Consider the following 24,749-nt stretch of genomic DNA (forward strand, 5'->3'; position numbering starts at 1 on the left):
ACATCTAAATTAAAGGAAAAATGCAAATGAAACTGGTGGAAATTAATTTTGAAAAGGGGTAAAGTTAATAAAGAAAGTAAATGTGCGGGCGTTGCGTTAACAATTAACTAGCGGTAATTAGATATTTGAGATTTGCGGAAAATTACGGTCGCCAGTCCTATGGACAATTACTATAGTAACTGAAAAAGAAACGTTATTGCACATATAATTAGCACTAGAAGCGTGGCAACTGAAGGTTGACACGTGTAGTGTGAAAACTGAATGTTTGTCAGAAGTAATAAATTTCACTACACTCTGACTTAATTTAGCAAAAGAATTCATAAAACCGGAAAATTGAAAGTTAATTTAGTGAGTGAAATTAATAGTGAGCTTTGTTTCTGAAGCACATCGAAATTCAGTAAAATACGGTTAGTCTTGGGCTACCTCAACAATCATTTCAAAAGATACTTGAATCTACGCAATTTAGAAATAAGAGATTTAACTATGAACTTGAATTAACTGATTCTGAACAATTAACGATAGTAAAATTTAGTACATACCAAGCCGAGCTGCAGTCACAGGTAAGCTAAAATATGGTAACAAAACTCGCACTCTTAATTCGTGCTTGCCTAATCTAAATATTGTAGCCAGCTATGAATACATTAACTGAACTTTAAAATTAAAGCAGTGAAATGGAATGATATTACTTTAATGCTGACATCTGAATTTCAACGACACTCGGGTTCATTTCGGAAAAGGAAGGGACCCTGCTTGGTAATGCAATTGGGACAATGAGCAACAAAGGTTGCTGTAATTTTGTGATGCAACAATTTTAAAAGCTGAGGTCTGCCATACAGTTCTAGAACTTTACGTGCTTCCAGTCTTCCTTGTTGGTTGATTGAAGGTTTGGAGCCGTCGATAGAGGAGGTGGTGACAGTCACTCATTGTCGGCCGTCGCTGTTGCAGAAGCTGGATGTTGGCGCGCCTTCTTCTCGACACGGTCACCAGGCGAAACGGGCTCTTGATGTGCGCCAGCTAATGCTTCCCGTCCGCAACACCATGTCAGAAACTAACATAGCAATTCGAGTGCAATTACATGCTGCCAAACCCCGAAAGCGCGGCAACTCGCGGGAGCGTCACACAACACACCTGCTCCACTGCACCACCCCAGCCAGCCTCTCTCTGCTCTGCCCGCCCTCCACGCGGCAGAGTTAACACTACCAAAGATCCTAAACATTTTGGTTCTCCACACGACATACCGATGTATTCGTTCGACACCATAGTTTTCCCTAGGCCAGACCCAGCGTATAAATACACTCCTGGAAATTGAAATAAGAACACCGTGAATTCATTGTCCCAGGAAGGGGAAACTTTATTGACTCATTCCTGGGGTCAGATACATCACATGATCACACTGACAGAACCACAGGCACATAGACACAGGCAACAGAGCATGCACACTGTCGGCACTAGTACAGTGTATATCCACCTTTTGCAGCAATGCAGGCTGCTATTCTCCCATGGAGACTATCGTAGAGATGCTGGATGTAGTCCTGTGGAACGGCTTGCCATGCCATTTCCACCTGGCGCCTCAGTTGGACCAGCGTTCGTGCTGGACGTGCAGACCGCGTGAGACGACGCTTCATCCAGTCCCAAACATGCTCAATGGGGGACAGATCCGGAGATCTTGCTGGCCAGGGTAGTTGACTTACACCTTCTAGAGCACGTTGGGTGGCACGGGATACATGCGGACGTGCATTGTCCTGTTGGAACAGCAAGTTCCCTTGCCGGTCTAGGAATGGTAGAACGATGGGTTCGATGACGGTTTGGATGTACCGTGCACTATTCAGTGTCCCCTCGACGATCACCAGTGGTGTACGGCCAGTGTAGGAGATCGCTCCCCACACCATGATGCCGGGTGTTGGCCCTGTGTGCCTCGGTCGTATGCAGTCCTGATTGTGGCGCTCACCTGCACGGCGCCAAACACGCATACGACCATCATTGGCACCAAGGCAGAAGCGACTCTCATCGCTGAAGACGACACGTCTCCATTCGTCCCTCCATTCACGCCTGTCGCGACACCACTGGAGGCGGGCTGCACGATGTTGGGGCGTGAGCGGAAGACGGCCTAACGGTGTGCGGGACCGTAGCCCAGCTTCATGGAGACGGTTGCGAATGGTCCTCGCCGATACACCAGGAGCAACAGTGTCCCTAATTTGCTGGGAAGTGGCGGTGCGGTCCCCTACGGCACTGCGTAGGATCCTACGGTCTTGGCGTGCATCCGTGCGTCGCTGCGGTCCGGTCCCAGGTCGACGGGCACGTGCACCTTCCGCCGACCACTGGCGACAACATCGATGTACTGTGGAGACCTCACGCCCCACGTGTTGAGCAATTCGGCGGTACGTCCACCCGGCCTCCCGCATTCCCACTATACGCCCTCGCTCAAAGTCCGTCAACTGCACATACGGTTCACGTCCACGCTGTCGCGGCATGCTACCAGTGTTAAAGACTGCGATGGAGCTCCGTATGCCACGGCAAACTGGCTGACACTGACGGCGGCGGTGCACAAATGCTGCGCAGCTAGCGCCATTCGACGGCCAACACCGCGGTTCCTGGTGTGTCCGCTGTGCCGTGCGTGTGATCATTGCTTGTACAGCCCTCTCGCAGTGTCCGGAGCAAGTATGGTGGGTCTGACACACCGGTGTCAATGTGTTCTTTTTTCCATTTCCAGGAGTGTACAAATAATATTCACCAAACAAACCAATTATACATCGATATAAATGCATATATGCACAAATAGTAAAAGATGTACAGTATACAAAGACACAGAAATGTTATATTTTCAGGTAACAAAATAAGGAAAACAATGTGCAGTGCAATAAACGGAAATAGGAGGATATGCATTTCCGGCGTTACAGCCCGACGCCAGCGACGTTTTTCAACAAGATAATGCACGATGTCACGAGGCCAGGAGTACGTTGCACTGGCTCGAGGAACACTGTGAAGAGTTCCAGTTGATGTGTTGGCCTCCCAACTTGACAGATCTGAATCTGATCGAACACATCTGGGCTGTGATTCTCCGTGGCGTCAGAGCTCATCGCCCCATCCCCAGAATTTGTGCGAATTAGGCGACTTGCGCGAGCAGTTGTGGTGTCAGCTCCCTCCAGCGACTTAACAAGGCATCATTGGTTCCGTTCAAAGAAGCGTCGCCGCTATTACCGTGCCAAAGGTAGACCAACCGGCTGTTAGGTAGGTGCTCATAACGTTCTGGCTGATTGGTGTATATATTATTTTCGTTGTGAGTCAGGAGCTGGCTTTCATAGTTCAGTTAGTAATGGAAGGTTGTGAATTTGGTATTCGAATCTTTTTGTGTGTAACTCCGCGTTCACACGCGCTCCCTTATCTCACTCGTCGTTTTACTGACAAATGATCAGTACATTAGTATTGTCTCCTAATAAGGGATATTGTTTTCTCGTACAGAACATGGTTTTAGTATTTTTAAGTGTGAGCAATGAAGTGTAGTTTCCGATGTATGCTCCATGGTGTGGAACTAATGTTAATAAAGCAGCTACTTGGCTCGTTATGCTCCACCTCAAAGTGAAGAGCAACACGTGTTCCCACGTCCTATAAATTTAGCGACCTGTACCCTTCGAGAGAAAATTACTTAATATTTCAGCAAAGAAAGAACTCTGATAGATCGTTCTGGAGTTCTACAATGAAAATTCCGTTGCGCAATTTTCTCTTTAGGATAGAGAATACGACTAGTAGTCATTTAAAATTACATGGAATTTCAGACGGTTTCTCATTCAGGGCCGAGTTAGTACACTACTGGCCATTAAAATTGCTACACCAAGATGAAACGCAGATGATAAGCGGGTATTCGTTCGACAAATATACTATACTAGAACTGCCATGTGCTTACATTTTCACGCAATTTGGGTGCACATATCCCGAGAAATTAGTACAAAGAACAATCACCTTGAAACGTCCCCTTTGAACAATTATACAGGACTGTGCTTAAACTGACATACAATATTTTTAGCGCAACGCAATCTGACTTTCAAAATTCCCTACAAAAGAATGGCCCTGACTAACATTAAACTATACCTTCCAAAAATCACTTACCTCACAAAAATCTTCATTACTCGAACTACTGCAATACAGCGAGCGTCACTACTGCCAGCTAAATAAAAGATTCAAACTAGGGAAGGCACTAACTACTGATAGGGATAGTTAGCAAATGAAAGATATTAATAGAGAACAAACAATGTATTTACCTTAATAGTCATAATATATGTAGCAGTTCATGACAAACCACAAACCTCCGCTATCTCTCTCCCCACATCCACCACTGCTGGCGGCTCACCTCCAACTGCGCAACGCTACGCGCTGTTCACAGCCAGCTGCCTAACACTACAATGGCGAGTATTACAACAATGCAAAGCAGCCACCGACTGCACACAGCACAGCCAGTGATTTTCATACAGAGGTGGCGTTACCAATAAAAAAACCTAAACAGCCTACTTACAACCTCTGGCCGTAATAACGGCCTTGATACGCCTGGGCATTGACTCAAACAGAGCTTGGATGGCGTGTACAGGTATAGATGCCCATGCAGCTTCAACACGATAACACAGTTCATCAAAAGTAGTGACTGGCGTATTGTGAAGAGCCAGTTGCTTGGCCACCATTGACCAGACATTTTCAATTGATGAGAGATCTGGAGAATGTGCTGGCCAGGGCAGCAGTCGAACATTTTCTGTATCCAAAAGGCCCGTACATGACCTGCAACACGGGGTCATGCATTATCCTGCTGTAATGTAGGGTTTCGCAGGGATCGAATGAAGGGTAGAGTCACGTGTCGTAAAACATCTGAAATGTTTGCGAATGTGAATGCGAACAAGACGTGACCGAGACGTGTAACCAATGGCACCCGATACCACCACGCCGGGCGATACGTCAGTATGGCGATGACGAATACACGCTTCCAATGTGCATTCACTGCGATGTCGCCAAACACGGATGCGACCGTCATGATGCTGTAAATAGAACCTGGATTCATCCGAAAAAATGACGTTTTGCCATTCGTGCACCCAGGTTCGTCGTTGAGTACAGCATCGCAGGCGCTCCTGTCCTTGATGCAGCGTCAAGGGTAACCGCAGCCATGGTCTCCGAGCTGATAGTCCATGCTGGTGCAGTAGTCGTCGAACTGTTTGTGCAGATGGTTGTTGTCTTGCAAACGTCCCCATCTGTTGACTCAGGGATCGATACGAGGCTGCACGATCCGTTACAGCCATGCGAATAAGATGCCTGTCATCTCGACAGCTAGTGATATGAGGCCGTTCGGATGCAGCACGGCGTTCCGTATTACCCTCCTGAACCCACCGATTCCATATTCTGCTAACAGTCATTGGATCTCGACCAACGCGAGCAGCAATGTCGCGATACGATAAACCGCAATCGCGATAGGCTACAATCCAACCTTTGTCAAAGTCGGAAAAGTGATGGTACGTATTTCTCCTCCTTCCACCAGGCATCACAACAACGTGTCAACAGGCAACGCCGATCAATTGCGGATTGTGTATGAGAAATCGGTTGGAAACTTTCCTCATGTCAGCACGTTGTAGGTGTCGCCACCGGCGCTAACTTTTTGTGAATGCTCTGAGAAGCTAATCACTTGCGTATCACAGCATCTTCTTCCATTCGGTTAAATTTCCCGTCTGTAGCACGTCATCTTCGTGGTGTAGCAATTTTAATGGCCAGTAGTGTAATATTAACAGTGGTGTTTGTACACAGCGTTCAGCTCCCATAGTCCTTGTCATATGGTGAAGTGATCCACTTTTACCAGAAATGCAGAACACTTCTAGTGTGACCTAGGCCTAGATATTTGAAACAGCGCTGCTGACTGCTGTAGTGTCGCCGAGGTGAATTTCCCCCGCGAAAATATTCGAGGGAATCGCCGTACTGTTAAAATTTCTAGATCATACACCCTACCAAGAGTTATCGTGTTACTTCATCCCACTGCACTCGGGAAATAATCGTCAGGGGGAAATCAAAGAAATTCCACCTTCACGAAAGTCGTTTTTCCAGCGCACTATTTTTGACTGGAGTAGCTGATGCTGGTACTAGAAATATTGTCTGTGACACAGCGAAAAGTAGCTTGCGGAATGTTAAAGGTTCAACTGAAACTTCCGAAATCCAGGCCTGTAGGCAGCTATCGGAGGGTTTCCTAGACCTGGAGTCATGTTAGCATACTGCATCCGGTAGGTCACGTGCTTTGCCTCCAAAATGCTGTATAGTTATATTTGTGTATCTCTCTGTGTGTAGTGTAATTTTGACTAAGTTTAGGTTGCCAGTAGCATCATTCGAAATGAGACTAGTTGTACAATTTCTGCGCAGGAAAAACCACACGTTCGACCTGGTGATGTTCGAGAGGCTGCCTTACCAGGCCTACCACGGCCTCTTCCACAAGGTCGGGTCGCCTCCGGTAATTGGCGTCGTGACGATGACGGCGATGTCGACCATGTACTACAGCCACGGAAATGCAATGAACCCAGCCTACCTACCCGATGTCTGGTTGGGGTTCTCCGATCACATGACCTTCTGGCAACGCCTGTACAATACTTTCTTCTACCTCTGGGCCAACTATCTTTGGTATTGCGAAATTCTCCCACGGCAAGACAACATCATGAGAGAGTACTTCGGTACGGACCCGCCTTCACTTTTCGAAACTGAGCATAACTACAGCTTGTTTATCGTCAACAGCCACTTTTCGACGGAGTATCCACGACCACACCTACCGAGTGTCGTAGAGGTCACTGGCATCCATGTATCGCCAAAGACAGAACGATTACCAAAGGTAAGCTTCTTTCTATTCTAACTTAATTTTATTATTGCATGATAAATACCACATAACGAGCGCCATGTTTCAATGGAACTATTCTAATGACGGCAGGAAATACGTATTAGTACGTACAGAAGAGTGGTGAACAATTTATTGGCACTTCGAGACAACAGTGGAGAAATATCCGGAATCAATTTGCACTCTGCAGCGAATTGTGTTCTGATTTGTAACTTCCTGGCAGATTCAAAATGTGTACCGGACCAGGATTCGAAACGGAATCCTTTCCGTTTCGTGGGCCAGTGTTCGACTTACTGAGCTATCCAGATACAACTCACGTATGAATCTCACAACTTTACTTCCGTAAATGCTTTTCCCCCTACCTTCCAAATTTCGCAGACATTTCCGATATAACTCATTCGGTAGATTAACTGCCTGTGAAAGAGAAAGACCCTGGGTTCGAGACCCGGTCCAGCACATATTTTTAACATGCCACCAATTTCGGTGAGGAGCTAGTGTATCGAATTAAGGATAAAATATTTCATGGCAGAACTTGATTAATTGACTTAAAGAAGTGACACTGTTCCCCTCGAGGATTGGTTAATTTACTAATGGTGGAAACAAAGTGGGAGGTGGATTATAGTCTGAACCAAGATTATAATACAGCAATCAGGTATAGGTGGATATAGGTTGAAGTAATTATTTAGAAAAGAAGAAAGTCACATGGAGTGCTTCATCACACTTCGGACTGCAAACCACAACACCCACAACAACGTAACTGCATACAGAGAATGCAGATGATAATAGGTGGTGAGCACCTCCACGTAGTTTCATAAATATCGGATTGGTGTTTCGCGGTGTAACATCTTCCAGTTACGTCGGAGTGTTAAAAGTGATATCACTACGTATGAGACCAAGATTTAAATTACCCCTGTAAGCTGGGATCGAGCACTATCCTTTCAGGCGGCACGAACGGGCTCCACTTGTTAAGAGTCCGGTTTTTGATAGCATTTTGAAATTTAACAACCCAGAACCTTAAATAAATACTGGAATGCAACATTAACCAAACAACTAGTATATTGTGGCCTCTAGGTGAAAAGCTTTCAATAAGTGTGTAGAGTGACTAATGATTTTTACCTTACGTACTGAATTACGTGTAATTTTTATTTTAGGTACACTGTACTTCCACACTATCCAAAATAAAAGGTCAAAACAAATTTCATTCCTTTAGTTATTAAGTTGCTGACACAGTAACCAATGAATATTTAACAATTTATTGTCTTGTGTATTTTTAAAAGAACTGCTTTCAGAATTCAATTATTTCTCCTAATAATTTAAGAACACATGACATGCTCCAGCTTAAAATACGTTTATGAATAGCGTAGTTTATTGAGTGGGGAACGACTGTATTACAATTCATGCAATATTTTGTTTGAGTGAGATAATGATACCTAAGTATACAAAGACGTTGATTGCCGGAAATTGAAACTAAAGATTTGCATGTCATTTTCTTCTCAGTAATAAAATGTCAAAGCATTCCAACCCCATAATCTTGTTAACCTGAGTTTTGTTTTCATTTCTTTGTTATCTGGCCTTCAGCAGTTCAGTTTCAGCGACACGTTCCCTGGCCTCTCTTATCAGTCCACATTTCGTGTTGTCCCCAGTTCTGATGTCTAGTCTACTCATGATTTTTAATCTGCTTATTTCTCCACCATTAAAACATATTATAATGTCCGATCTGAAAAGCAGACATACCAACGAACATAGTTTTTCGCAAGCGTTCCCAAATGCAATTACTGAAGTTTTTATTCAGATTCATGCTATGTAAGCATTTCTCCAGGAGTTTAGAATTTGAAAAATCTCTACATATTGGTTTTACTTCCACCGTGACAGTCTCTGGCATGGAATGGGCACGTGTATGGTTTTGTCCATTTGCTTCACACCTGTTATACTTGCATCACGATGTGTTTCACTTTTGACAAAGGCCACGCAGTGGATGCTCATCAATGGATATTCTGTGAAACAGAGTTGCCCAAATTGCTTTTCTCATCTCACCGATATTTTCGCTGTTTCTCCTGATGGCTGGACCATAATATTCGGTAAGGTTTTCTGTATCTGATATGACGAGTCCGCCTGCCCATCAATTGCTTTGCCATAAGAGAATTTTTTTTCCTGTCATGTCCTTGCACAGTTTCCTAAACCTTGCCACCATTCTCTTCTGCACATATCCTATACATACCATTTCTTTAATTTCAGTTTCAGCACATAATTCATCAGCCACTACATTGGTGAAGTCTTTAGAGCCATCATCAACAAGGTAGTGAGTGTATCGTAAGCCTCGTGTAGTAATTGACCTGCTAAAGATAGAGACGGCCCATTGTTTTCGATACCACCATCGAAATCTTCAAAGTTTTTGTCACATTTGTGTTTATTTACCTTACAGGCAGAATCTTGGCTATGTTTCGTGAGATACTCACAGTCCAGCACTTCGCCTGTATCTAGTGAGGTAACTGTGACAACTCCATTCGGTGACGTACGGCCTCTTCCCTGGCAGGAATCGTCCAATGCAGCAACAGTATCACAAGATTGACAAATATCTATAGCTTCGTTTGCTGCCCTCTGCACACAAACTTCACTGACTTCCGTTAGGGCAATATACAAACGTTTATAACACCTCACAATCTTGACAGGTGGCGGTGGGAGATTCATCACAGTACAGAATATCTGGGCTGTTTTTCTGCCCTTCCCATTACACCTTATGGCATAACCAAGGAGAATATTCACTTCACTGTATTTTTGTATATTATAGTAGATGTCATTATACGTTTCGTTACTTTACAAACTTTACATTCCACTACAATTCTGATGGACAGGTCTCATCTCTTACTTACGTTCTATCTAAACGTTAGGGATTTTTCACTACTATAACATTAACATTTGGCAACAGACAAAATTAATTCTGAAAGCGTATATTTATTAATTAAAATGAACCCGTCATTTTTAACAGTTAAAACACCAACATCTTGTTCATTTCGGTAAGGTGTTTCAACTTCCGTTTTGAAACACCTCCTGGAAAACTTTTAGGCCTAACCTCAGTTCGCTGCGGCATAACAACTTCTTCATTTTTACAATATCCAACAACACGCTTCTTCGTAAAATTTACGAGTACAATTAAACTTCCGTCTTTTGCGCATTTTAAGATGTAAAATAGTTAAAACATGCAGTCATAACATCAACTTTACAGAACAAACGTACGAGAAAAACATAAATAAATTCAAATAATCTACTGGTATAGACAGGAAGATCGATTAAATAAATCCCTGCTCATAGCACAGTCTACATGTTCAAGGATATTACAGAAGCAAGTTTCTATGGAAACAGTGCCGCCAAAATTAAATAACGAAACGTTTTGTGTTAGACACTGATGCGACAGCTAGCCATTCGCGCGCCGCAACTGCATTAGGAAGGCACTTAAACACGAAAATATGTATACATTTTTGGACTCAGGAAGAACCACTGGATTTCATGGAACAAAGTTCCGTTTTTTGGACCCTCATGACGTATAGGTCCCTTTATGAGGAACAGTTGGGAGGCTAGTTTTACCATTACAGAAGTCAACAACTGAGGCTTTTCCATCTGAAGCAATACGTACACGGCGCTCCAGAATTGAAGGGTTGCTTTTCCGAAATCCTGTAATTTTTCCCATTGTAGAGCACAAGTTTTAAATTTGGCCCAAAGTGGCCTACAACCTTCCATTTCAGTGGCGCAAACGCGTTACGCCCTGCGAAGTCATTCTCGCTGTCGACGGCGCTTCATACAGCAAGGTGCCGAAATAGGCGGAAAAAAAACGCCATGTGACGCGTAATGTGGCTACCTGCGTCTCACTGACACCAAATGTCACCCCAATTCTGCTCAACGCCATCGTGGACGTGACAAAGGACGGGAGGGCGCCACGGATGCTCTTACGCACATTTCATCCCTCGTGTTGATACCGCTGTGATGGAGTTCAGTACGCGTGGAAATCACGATTTTCTTATGAGTGGCCGAGGAAAATATTTCGAACAGACAACCGCTCAGAACTGACGAGGAAAGGCTTTAGAAGGTGGCTTCTAGAAAATCAATGGCAGCATCCCTTTCCTCGGGACGTTGATTCCCACACAATTTCCGTAGGGAGAGGAAAGCATTCTTGACAACATTTGACACTCCTGACACTTCCTGGGCGATTCAACCCTTCTCAATGGACAGCAAGGGGTTGTAAACACACTCAATGTGATATCCCCCCTTTGGAGTGCAGGGTGACTGCAATTTTTCTCTTGTATACGGTGTGGAATACTCTCTTTCAAATTCTGAAGGTGGCAGGGGTAAAATACAGGGAGTGAAAGGCTATTTGCAATTTGTATAGAAACCAGATGGCAGTTATAAGAGTCGAGGCACATGAAAGGGAAGCAGTGGTTGGGAAGGGAGTGAGACAGGGTTGTAGTCTCTCCCCGATGTTATTCCATCTGTATATTGAGCAAGCAGTGAAGGAAACAAAAGAAAAATTCGGAGTAGGTATTAACATCCATGGAGAAGAAATAAAAACTTTGAGGTTCGCCGATGACATTGTAATTCTGTCAGAGACAGCAAAGGACTTGGAATAGCAGTTGAACGGAATGGACAGTGTCTTGAAAGGAGGATATAAAATGAACATCAACAAAAGCGAAACGAGGATAATGGAATGTTGTCAAACTAAGTCGGGTGATGCTGAGGGAATTAGATTAGGAAATGAGACACTTAAAGTAGTAAAGGAGTTTTGCTATTTGGGGAGCAAAATAACTGATGATGGTCGAAGTAGAGAGGATATAAAATGTAGACTGGCAATGGCAAGGAATGTGTTTCTGAAGAAGAGAAATTTGTTAACATCGAGTATAGATTTAAGTGTCAGGAAGCCATTTCTGAAAGTATTTGTATGGAGTGTAGCCATGTATGGAAGTAAAACATGGACGATAACTAGTTTGGACAAGAAGAGAGCCAGCCGCGGTGGTCTAGAGGTTCTAGGCGCGCAGTCCGGAACCGCGAGACTGCTACGGTCGCAGGTTCGAATCCTGCCTCGGGCATGGATGTGTGTGATGTCCTTAGGTTAGTTAGGTTTAAGTAGTTCTAATTTCTAGGGGACTGATGACCACAGATGTTAAGTCCCATAGTGCTCAGAGCCATTTGAACCATTTTGAACAAGAAGAGAATAGAAGCTTTTGAAATGTGGTGCTACAGAAGAATGCTGAAGATTAGATGGGTAGATCACATAACTAATGAGGAAGTACTGAATAGGATTGGTGAGAAGAGAAGTTTGTGGCACAATTTGACTAGAAGAAGGGATCGGTTGGTAGGACATGCTCTGAGGCATCAAGGGATCATCAATTTAGTATTGGAGGGCAGCGTGGAGGGTAAAAATCGTAGGGGGAGACCAAGAGATGAATACACTAAGCAGATTCAGAAGGATGTAGGTTGCGGTAGGTACTGGGAGATGAAGAAGCTTGCACAGGGTAGATTAGCATGGAGAGCTGCATCAAAACAGTCTCAGGACTGAAGACCACAACAACAACACGGTGTGGAACTACTGGGGGTAGTTCAAAGTCGCTAGTTGGACTCTGAACGTAATCGTAAGTAACAAAGGTTGCGATGAAAAACACGACTGGGGACAGTTCACAATCATTAGTCGAAATTTGAACGTGATCCAAAGGAGCAAAAATTTAGCTTACGCTTTTTTATGCTCTTCCTAGGCGTGATCACGGAGGTGCGTGACATTGACGCATGTGCGAATACGATGATGCCAAAGGGTCCTCTATGGCCCCCTCCCCCTCTCCTCCCCCACCCTCCCAGCTTTTCGGCAACAACCTTTGTGGAACAATCCCACATTTACAAAGAATTTTAAATACGTTCCGTCACAGAGAAAACTGGCGAAGTAGTCCTGGAGGCCTGCAGTCAGGCAAGTGACATCAGGAGTGTATCAAGCTGTTGCAGAAGCCTAGAGCTACTTCACAGGTTTTTTCTTTAAAGGTACTGTTTTAAAATTCTCAGCAAATGTGGTCAGACGCCACCGCGGGTACTGCCGAACGGGGTGAAGAAGGGGTGGGGGAGGAGGGGGGCTTGGAGGGACCCTTTACCATTGTATTCATACATATGTCAATGTCGCATCCCTTCATGATCACGCCACGGAAGAGCACGTAAGAAGAGCTAAAAAAAAAAAAAATCCTCCCATTGCTGCTTTGGACGTATCTTAGGATTTCGTCTAATGGTTTTGAACGGTCCCTCGTGGTTCCGCCTTGAACACGTGACCAATTATTGAGCTCGGGCGGAACTCAAAAGGGTTGAGGTCTGGTCCAATGGGACTGCAGTGTACTCGGCCACTCATAAGAAAACAGCGCGATTTCCAAACTGCGCGCCGCGTTTCTGACATCCATCGCAGAGGCGTCAAAATTAGGGGTGAAATGTGCCTAATAGGGGCTGTGACGACATCACCACCGTGGCACACGTCCAGGGTGGCTTTGGGCAGTATTATGGTGACATGTGGTGCCAATGCGGCATAATTAGCCTACTTCCCAGGTCACACGAACTTCTGGGCTCGGGCGCTTTTTTCGCTTGCATCTACACCTTTCAGGGCCGCACGCTTTTCACCATTACAGAGAGAGGCTGCAGAGACACTTTTGAGCCAAATTTCAGACCTATGCGCTGCAATGAAAATCATTTCGTAGTTTATAAAAAGCGATCCTTTAATTATGTTGCACTCTATAATTGTCCAGAAAAGAAAGAAACGAATATTGTTGAGCAATGGCCTTTATTGAGAGATCTAAAAATAAAAATACTGCTTCTGTAAATCAAGTTGTAACAAAATATATTTTCTTTAAGCTTGTTGGCCCTTTGCTAACCATCTTCTCCAGTTCAAGGGTGGTCTTTCCACATCTGCTCAACTCCACTCCCAATGCGAAGCTATGGCGACGTTCACTATTTTACTGATTTTTCCTCATGTCACACATGTGGGCCTCTCGCTGTGTAGCAGTCAAGAAGCTGATTATGTAACGAGCATTTGCCTTTGTAGTCACCTATGACGGAACTACAACAAACCCATACACTTCTGCTTATTTTACTTTCCAGCGACTTTATAGCGACGTCTGTTTCCAGCGTCATATTGTTTGTACACCCATCGAAAAAAAATATTACTGACCGTACAACGACACTGTTTTCCTCTATTTTGATTGGATTTCTGGTTCCCTTTTTTCATCTTTTCTTACGAGTACCTAGTCGCACCTGCACCCTCGCTTGAACCGGCCGGGGTGGCCGTGCGGTTCTAGGCGCTACAGTCTGGAACCGCGTAACCGCTACGGTCGCAGATTCGAATCCTGCCTCGGGCATGGATGTGTGTGATGTCCTTAGGTTAGTTAGGTTTAAGTAGTTCTAAGTTCTAGGGGGCTGATGACCTTAGAAGTTAAGTCGCATAGTGCTCAGAGCCATAACATAACCCTCGCTTGAGTGGCACCTCGTTACTAACTCGCAAAGAACAATAAATTTACGCTTTGAGATATTTTCTGCTTTAAGTGAACTCTCCCACGAACAATAACCGCGTGTAAACCATTTTGGGAAGTATTTTGGCTATCATAATTTTTCGTAGCGTTTAGTGAAAAACGTAGGTTGTCGTTCCGTTCAGAAACCAAGTCAAACACCTCACTTACACTCCTTAGCTTTAAAATACCTTTTTCATATTTAAAGTTTCGTACTAATTCACGAGACCATTAGCCATCGCTGAGACAGAATTCAATAGCAAATCGCCTTAAGACATTTCCATCTGAAAACGAATGGTTCTACTTTCTAACGCCAGTCCCCATTCCTGAAAATAATTCTTTTCTTCTAACTGTACAATGTTAATGACTGGATCGTTGAATAAACGAATTTTAACTTTTAGTACCAGAATGCAACACGCAGTACCTTTAACGACTTGCTTAGGAACAACCACTTTATGAAACTTTTCAAATAAACATGAAGCTATGAAGGCTTTCACGACCGGATGTCATACCTTCTGGTAAACCTTACGGGATGTAAGGTCGTGGTCCATGATACTCTTCAGCTCCTAACGTTTCGTCCAGAGCTGCGCTGGACATCTTCAGAGGGGTGTTTCTCCTCCGGTGAGTCTTGACGGCAATTACAAGCCACATTAAAATTCTTTTTTTGTTAGAAGGGATAGTTTAATGTAAATATTTATGTGTGAAGAATTTCACTCTATTACGGTAAGCTTGCATGCACCATTCACTATCAAGCCTTACTCTAATCTAACCAAATTAGAATTATACAGCACTGGTCATTAAAATTGCTACACCAAGAAGAAATGCAGATGATAAACGAGTATTCATTGGACAAATATATTATACTAGGAATGACATGTGATTACATTTTCACGCAATTTGTGTGCATAGATCCTGAGAAATCAGTACCCAGAACAACCACCTCTGGTCGTAATAACGGCCTTGATACGCCTGGGCATTGAGTCAAACAGAGCTTGGACGGCGTGTACAGGTACAGCTGCCCATGCAACTTCAACACGATACTACAGTTCATCAAGAGTAATGCCTGGCGTATTGTGGCGAGCCAGTTGTTCGGCCACCACTGACCAGACGTTCTCAATTGGTGATAGATCTGGAGAATGTGCTGGCCAGGGCAACAGTCGAACATTTCCTGTATCCAGAAAGGCCAGTACAGAACCTGCGACATGCGGTCGTGCGTTATCCTGCTGAAATGTAGGGTTTTGCAGGCATCGAATGAAGGGTAGAGCCACGAGTCGTAACACATCTGAAATGTAACGTCCACTGTTCATGATGCGACCATCATGATGCTGTAAACAGAACCTAGATTCATTCGAAAAAATGACGTTTTGCCATTCGTGCACCCAGATTCGTCGTTGAGTACACCATCGGCGCTCCTGTCTGTGATGCTGCGTCAAGGGTAACCGCAGCCACAGCCACGGTCTCCGAGCTGATAGTCCTTGCAGCTGCAAACGTCGTCGATCTGGTTGTACAGATGGTTGTTGTCTTGCCAACGTCCCCATCTGTTGACTCAGGGATCGAGACGTGGCTGCACGATCCGTTACAGCCATGCAGATAAGATGCCTGTCATCTCGACTGCTTGTGATACGAGGCCGTTGGGATCCAGTATGGCGTTCCGTATCACCCTCCTGAATCCAACGATTCCATACTCTGCAAATAGTCATTGGATCTCGACCAACGCGAGGAGCAATGTCGCGATACGGTAAACCGTAATCGCCATAGGCTATAATCCGACCTTTGTGAAAGTCGGAAACGTAATGGTACGCATTCCTCCTCCTTACACGAGGCATCACAACAACGTTTCACCAGGCAACGCCGGTCAACTGCTGTTTGTGTATGAGAAATCGGTTGGAAACTATCGTCATGTCAGCATATTGTAGGTGTCGCCACCGGCGCCAACTTTGTGTGAATGCTCTGAAAAGCTCCTCATTTGCATATCACAGCATCTTCTTCCTGTCAGTTAAATGTCGCGTATGTAGCACGTCTTCATGGTGTAGCTATTTTAATGGCCAGTAATGTATTAATACCTTCAGCTGCTGACGGGCGTTGATATATATCAACGGGGACAGGTGTAACTGTGTGCCCCGACCGGGACTCGAACCGAGGATCTCCTGCTTACAGGGCAGACGCTCTATCCATCTGAGTCACCGAGGGCGCAGAGGATAGGGCGACTGCAGGGACTATCTCGCGCACGCCTCCCGCGACTCCCACATTCTCATCTTGTATGTCCACACACAGTATATTCGTAGTGTCCCACCCCAACACACTCATTACTCGTGGAAGACATTCTTACCAAGTCCCGAAAGTGTTCGGCGAATATGTGTGCATCCGCACAGAAGAAGAAGGTCATGGCCGGTATTGTGAGAACTATATACTTATATAGATATGGTGTATGTTCTTTCGGACATGTCTGAAAGAACAGACACCATATCCATATAAGTATATTACTCTAATCTGTACAACGTCTGAAAAGGTCATACGCACGCATCATTCATAACCGTAGCCAGTTTATGGTAATTGTGATGCATCCTTCGCAGAAAGCTTACAGACGAATTGTTTCTTTTAGAACTACTCGCCCAAATGTTGCTAATGTCTCACGGAACAAAATGTTCAAGTTCGTGAGTAAGCAACATGCCACGCGGAATTTAGTTATTTGAACGTCAGCAAATGTTCTGAATTTCACTCTTTTCTCTAAATCTAACTCCTTTCCACACTTTACGGCACTTCTCCAACATTTTTGGTACCGAAATATTACAATATTAATAATTTTCAGTGGAGCACATATCAGCTGATCTAATCACTATGAGATCCAAGGCCCCACTCTACTCTCTCAATACAAAATAAGTTTCCTGTTCCCCGAAAAATGCGTGAATATGCTAATTTTTGATTGGCAAATAAACATCACAGCCAGTCGGAAAACGGTATGAAACCCGATCAATCCCGCGAATCTATACAGAAAGAATGAAATTTTGTCACTGAATCAGAAGAGTAAATTGCCTTAAATAACCCACAAATATAAAACTAATTACTTTTCCAAAATCGTTATCCCATTTCCCCAGTACCATCAACAGATGAAATAGTTTACAACACATCTCCAGGATGAATACGTTACACACACGTGACCACTGTATTACATAAAAACTTTGCATTAAACAGTATTTCAAATTCACATCATCATTCATTCTCATAACTAAACACAGTTATAATAGTAATTAATAAACAACTAGAAAATTAAACAAACAAAACCAGAAATAAAACTGACAGTATTTTGGCTGCAGCTCGAACATTGTCCGTCAGCTAGTGACCTCTATCATCTCGCATAGAAACTACGTGCGCTCGAGCCATCTGACGCCACCTACCTAGCGCGTGACTCATACTGCACGTCAGATCACTATATAATGTCCCTTCTGTATAGGCATGACGGTTAGTACTATGCCTCAATGTGACCGTTCACCACTCACGTAAGTCATAGCAGTGATGTGGCGTGTATGAGCCACTAGGTTATATAGAATCAGCTGCGCAAGACGTATCGACGGGGAGACGTGACTGAGTTACACAAAGGAGCTATCGCATTAGTGTGTGCCCATGACCACTCCATGAACTTCAGCGAGCATGGAGCGGGAATTCTGTGGATTCATTGCTGCTAGTACGGAGAGCCAGTTTTTGTTAAGTAGTTCTCAATACATTTTCTGGAAACTGTCTTGAGCAGTTAGTTCGACGAAAACAAGCAATAAAACACCGTCCGAACAGGCCTTGAAGGCCCAACGTTACCGACCGGCCGCCATGTCATCCTCAGAAAATTGGAAATTTGTGGTAAGGTCTTAAGGCACCAAACCGCTGAGTTCATCGGTCCCTAAGCTTACACACTACTTAATGTAGCCTAAACTAACTTACGTTAAGGAAGACACACACACCCATGCCCGAGGGAGGACTCGAACCTCCGACGGGGGGAGCCGCACGGACCGTGCTAAGTTGCCTTAGACCGCGTGGCTACTCCGCGCGACCATTCTCAGAGCGTCACCGGATGTGGATAAGGAGTGGCATATGGTCAGTACATCGCTCTCCTGCAGTTGTCGGTTTTCGTGACCTGTGCCGCTTCCTCTGTCAAGTAGCTCCTCAATTGTCTCACACGGGGTGAGTGCACCCCGCTTGCCAACAGCCCTCGGCTGACTCGGGCGGTGACCCGTTCAAGTGTTAGCCAAGCCCGACAGAGCTTAACTTCGGTAACACGACGGAAACCGGTATTACCACTGCAGCAAGGTCGCTAGCCTACCTATTTCGAAAACCCACGCAAAACGAAAATATTTCAGCCCCTGTAGCTACAGTCAGTCCCGACCTTATCAAGAGTGTCGTTATAGAGACAGCGATTAGTGATCATAATGTCTTCGCAGCGACTATAGTCACAAAATTTAACAGAACCGTCAAGAGGGCTACGAGAGCATTTAAGCCTGAAAGAGCATTTAAGTAGTTGCAGCATCCTACTTGTACAATGAATGAACATCATTTATTTCCACTATGACGGGCGTAGATGAACTGTGGGTAAAGTTTAAACTCACTGTAAATCGCACTTTGGAGAAGTGTGTGCCGAGTAAGTGGATTAATGGTGTTTCAGTAACAAAATTCGGGAAATGCTGCACTCTAGGGTTAAATAAAGAAAAAAAAAAGTGGAAATGTCAAGAGGCAAAAATTAGTTGAAATTCCAGCTTCTTTAAAGAGATACATGCACGAAGAATAAAATTTCCATCGCCATACCTTGGCTAAGACTCTCGCCGAGAAAATTAGAAAATTCTTGTCCTGAGCAAAATAACAAAGCAGATCGTAGGCTGCTATCCAGCCAGTCATCGACCAGTCTGATGTAGCAACAGGAGATAGCGAAAGGAAAGCTGAACTTTTAAAATAGGTGCATAAAACATCATTCATGCATGAGGAACATACCATCGTTTGACCATCACACAGACTGCCGTACGAAGGACATAGAAATAGGCACCCCTGACGGTTAGAAGCAACTCAAGGAGTTGACGACAAATTAATTGGTAGCCCCCGGGGGAATTCCATTTCGGCTTTCTAACGCTCAGCACAAAGTCCCAAATGACTCTGATAAAGTGCAAGAGGCTCCTGTATATAAGAATTTGAAGGAAAGGACTCCCAAAATTATAGAATCGTATCTTTAACAGCAGTATGCTGAAGAAGTCTTGAACATATTCTAAGTTCGTTTACAATAAATATCGCTGACGCAGAAAACTCATATCCACAAATCAGCACGGTTTTGGAAAGCTTGGCACGTGTGACACGATGACCCACTGTAGGCTATTAACGAAGATCTGAGAATACGGAATGGGTTTCCAGATATGTGGGTCACTCGAAAACTTTTTTAATAATAGGACACAGTGTGTTCTCCTCGACGGCGAGTGTTCGCACTCGAGGACCTCATCGTGAGTACCAAAGGAAAGTGTGATACAACCGGTCTTGTGTTCTACGTACATTAATAATCTGTCGTATAGGGTGAGCAGCAATCTACAACTGTTTGCTGATGGCGATGTAGCCAAGGTAACAGGACGTAACAACAGGGACCGGAAAAGTAAACCTAACCGACAGGGACCGGAGATGAGTGCGATGTATTGTTAGTGACATTCGGATTCATAAACAAACAACTGCTGCTGTCAGTGGATGCAGGTTTTATCTCAACCACTCTCCAAGTGAACACTGATAGGGGAACTGTACGCAGTAGACGTTTAGACTTGGATTGAACGAAAACGGACATAGCTCACAGGGGCATCTGCAGCAGCGCCGTCTGAAAGGGCAAACCACACAGAAACTCGACAGTAGTTGACTGCAGACGAATAGTGTGGCCCGACGAATAGCTAATTTGCATCTTTCAAATGATGCCAGGCGTCGAATGCCCCGACAGTCCAAAGAGACGTGCGGGATGAATACTTCGCCCAGAGATAGTTTTGTGATGTTTTGAGCGTGCTTTTCGTACCTAGTTTTGTGATATTTTGAGGGTGCTTTTCGTACCGTGGCTTGGGCCCATGCATTCAGTTTTCTATGAACCTTTACAATGATTTTTATTACAACATTCTCAGGGAGTAAGTATTCGTAATGGGGTTGCTCTGGACGCACTTTCCACCCCAGATGACAATATTCATGTTCATAGGACTGCACACTTACATTCCTGCTAGATAGGGCACGCCTGAAGATACGTGTGGTCTTCTTTTTCCTAGCCGAACTGTAGCCGTTCCCTAGGCTAGATGAGGCATTTCACGGTTTGTGTGTAATGTCTCCTGAGGGTGAATAATTATTTTCTTTGAAGTGCTTTCATTTTGATACTAAATTTAGGGTTTCAAGTTCGGCAGACGAAACACTAGCTATTGGTAAAATATTTCTGTCAGCTCTCAATTCGATCAAAGGGTCCCCAATCCAAAGCAATAATACAGGGCGTTTATAAACGAATACCGGGGTTTTAACGCTTTATAATATTTATTACATTAAACTTACAGTTATAAATGATATGTCAAATGAAAGAGCAACTCAAACAGTTTTACTAAGAACCTTATAAATGATCAGTGTAAGTACCATTTGTCACACGGCACACATCAAGTTTGTAGCCGAGTTCTTGCCAAACGTTGATAAGTGTGTCTTCAGTGATTGTAGCAACGGCTGATTCAATCCGGTTTCTTAATTCATGGAGCTCTGCTGGTAACGGAGGCACGTGCACACGATCCTTGATGAAGCCCCAAAGGAAAACAATCGCATGGCGTTGGATCGGGTGAACGTGGAGGCCATGCAAAGCAAGCCCTGTCATTGGGCCTCTTGCGGCCTATCCAGCGCTTGGCTACAGTGAAGTTCAACCAATCGCCTGGCTCGTCTTCTTCCAACTGAGGGAAGAGCCATTGCTCTAGTGTATCAAAGTAAGAAGTGCCAGTTACAGTATGTTCACCAAAAAAGAAAGGCCCATATGCTTTCCACCGGGATACGGCACAAAAAACTGTCACTTTAGGGGAATTTCGTTGCATTACTACCACCTCGTAAGGATTTTCTGAGCCCCAGATGCGCACATTGTGAGTGTTAACACGTCCACTAAGGTGAAAGGTCGATTTATCACTGCAGACAGCATGTTCCAGAAAATCTTCATCATCATGAAACAACATTTCGTTTGCGAAGTTGGCACGTAATCCTTAGCCTGCGGGCTTTAGAGCCTGTAATAACTGTAAACGATAAGGACGTAGTTGTACGTGTTTTATTATACTTTCCAAACAGTCGACACCGGAACTTGTAATTCACGAATAGCCTTCCGGACTGATTTCTTTGGCCTGCGAGTGAACGGCTCTCTCACTCGCTCAACAGTCTCTTCACTAACTCTTGGTCGCCCTGTGCTCTTCCATTTACAAAGGCAGCCTGTATCTTCAAATTGATGATACCATCTACGAATGTTATTATCACTTGGAGGATCACAACCGAACTTCAACCGGAACGCACATTGCACAGTAACTAACTAGGTTGTAGACTTGATGTGTGCCGTGTGACAAAGGTGCTCACACTGTACATTTATAAGGTTCTTGGTAAAACTGTTTGAGTTGCTCTTTCATTTGACATATCATTTATAACTGTACGTTTAATACAATAAGAAAATTATAAAGCGTTAAAACGCCGACATTCATTTATAAACACTCTGTACTATTCATGCCACCTGTTTCAATGCCGTTAACTCCAGTTTTCGCTTTGAGTGCCATCATATTTCCTTATTTACTCCTTTCAATTCATATTCGTTACTCGTTTCATTCACTTGTCAGGCAGGTATTACAACAACGTTGAATATTGCAGAACCTGCAGGAATTCCTCGATGGAGCCGAACACGGTGTCATCTACTTTAGTCTCGGCTCGAATGTCCGAAGCAACGCTCTGCCAATGGAGAAGATCCAGGCCTTCCTGGAGGCGTTCAGGCAGCTGCCGCAGCGCGTCCTCTGGAAATGGGAGAACGACTCCATGCCGTCTCAGCCAGACAATCTGATGGTCAGCAAGTGGCTGCCGCAGGAAGCCGTCCTTGGTGAGCTCACCCTGCAATCAATTTTTTTAAATGCCAGAATGTGAAGCTCCTTTTACTTTTGTATTAACTATTGACATCCAAATATAGATGTATTGAAGCTACCTCAGACAGAATAGGAGCACTGTTTTTAGAAAACGCGAAAGATCTTTGTGGAAACTACTCAGCTCCATGCACTAGCTCACATTCTGGTAATGAAATAGAAGAACTCCATGCAGACATAAGGAAACGATACATGACAGCAAAGTGCAGAGATTAAAGTGAGTGATTTTAATACGAAAGTAGGATAAAACTTAAAGTTCGATGGAGACATTCGATGTGACAAATGGCTCTCGGCTCTGAGCACTATGGGACTTAACATCTATGGTCATCATCTAACTAACCTAAGGACATCACACAACACCCAATTATCACGAGGCAGAGAAAATCCCTGACCCCGCCGGGAATCGAACCCGGGAACCCGGGCGTGGGAAGCGAGAACGTTACCGCTCGACCACGAGCTGCGGACTCGATGTGACACTAGAAATGGAAATTGTCATAAATTTCTCACAAGAACAACATATGTGTTCTTAGGACTTTCGTCCGAAAGAAAACAAACAGAAAATGGACTTGACAGATACTAGATGGGGCTAAAATTAAACTCACTGCACTTTATCAAACGGAGTAGAAATTTTGGAGAAATTCATTGTGACGATACAGCACAAATTTGGCAGTATTTCGTAAGATACAGATCAAAAATACAAAGAAAGAAAGAGATCAATGAGAATGAGAATTTATGTAGTAGTAAGGGACTACGTCATCTTAATCTGAGCAACAAGTATTACAGAAAAAGAGGCTTTTACCTGCAGATTGTCCCACATACAGGTATGGCTCGTAACCCTCTCTCCGTCCATCTCCTCCTGCCCCCCCTCTCTCTCCATCTCCTCATCCCTCTCTATCTCCTCCTCCACCAAGTCTTTATCCATCTCCCCTAATCCTCTTCATTTTCCGCCTGCCTACTACCATCTCCATATTCCATCTACCTTCTACACCTTCCTCCCTCACTGTCCATTTCCTCTTCCCCCTCTCTCTGAACATATCCTTTCCCCCTTCTCCTCTTACCTCTCTGTCTCCTTGGCCTCCAGCCCACTCTCTGCCTATCTCCTTCTACCCCCTCTTTATGACCGTCTCGTTCACGCCCCTCTCTCTGAAAATATCCCCCCCCCCCCGCCTCTCTCAGACCATCCTATTCTACTCCCTCTCGCTGTCCATCTCCACCTCCACACTATTTCCATCATTGTGATATTACACTGGACACGAATTCTGCCGACTGGTTATATAGCTACTGGTTGAGTTGACTCCTGAAGTGCTTCTGAAGCATACCAAATTTGTCATCTTGAGAAACCTAGTAGCGATCCTACTGAAGCTGTCAACTGTCCTTTTGTAAATTCGACTTATTGATAAACATAATAATCGTCAAATTGACTGTGTGTATCGAAAGTCAATTGTCTTTTTTATGTTCTTACTTCCGATTTAAGCATATTGATGTCCGCACGTAACTCGGAACCCTTTTATTGTTTTAAAAATGCGATTTAGTTGTCAATATCACACTACTTTTTTTATCTTCTAGTTGCATTTTATTGTTTGCTTTAACGATATAAGGAATGCTTTTGTATGTTTCCAATCCCGTAAATGTGATACTCCAATCTCCCCTGCTTCAGTCAATTAGTGGAAAGTAACTCAAGCTTAATATTGATGATCATTATTTTAAAGTTAGAGTGTATGATATTATATCTGGATCTCAACTGTTGAATGAATGTGTAACGATGGTCTTTATGTATTAGTTGAAGATGCCACGAGGAACAATAGCCAAAAATGACCACACAAATATGTATCGATGATTTAGTATCATCAAAAATTGTAGAACACATCCTTGTTGGTACAATATCAGCATAACTCTGCTGGCACATGCGAGTCTCCAAATGAATCAAAGTAGTAGATGCCATTTCGCATTTTTTTGAACCTATGGTACCCGGTGAGTTCTTGGTCCCCGTGCAATGTGTAAATTTACAATCCCAAATTCCTTAGACATCCACAGTCTTCAGCAATGTAGTCCACACATCACTCCGCGACATGTTGGGATGTTGAATTTCTTGACGAATTTAAGCTATTTAGTATTTGTGAGCAATCTTTGGGTAGTGTAGCATGAACAGTCCAGATACTCTTCTGCGTGGATTTAAGTGTAGTCCTTTTCCGATAGTCAGAAGTTCCATCATCTTTCTGTGTCTTTTTACCTCATCAAGCTGTTCCTGTTCGTTTTTCGCATTTTTCGGTTTTC

At 44.0% G+C, this 24,749-nt stretch overlaps 1 protein-coding gene across 1 annotated transcript in view; it reads left to right on the forward strand.

The window, feature by feature from the left end:
* Positions 1-6,349: 6,349 nt before the first annotated feature.
* The window catches only part of LOC126456681 (UDP-glycosyltransferase UGT5-like), a 46,838-nt gene continuing 28,438 nt past the window's right edge, over positions 6,350-24,749 (forward strand). Inside the window, exons 1-2 of the mRNA XM_050092422.1 lie at positions 6,350-6,466; positions 22,213-22,435. Coding sequence (XP_049948379.1) covers positions 6,350-6,466; positions 22,213-22,435 — 340 coding nt within the window. The remainder of the gene's footprint in view (positions 6,467-22,212; positions 22,436-24,749) is intronic.

The sequence above is a fragment of the Schistocerca serialis genome, chromosome 2 (assembly GCF_023864345.2).
Source record: "Schistocerca serialis cubense isolate TAMUIC-IGC-003099 chromosome 2, iqSchSeri2.2, whole genome shotgun sequence".
Classification (NCBI taxonomy): Eukaryota; Metazoa; Arthropoda; class Insecta; order Orthoptera; family Acrididae; genus Schistocerca; species Schistocerca serialis.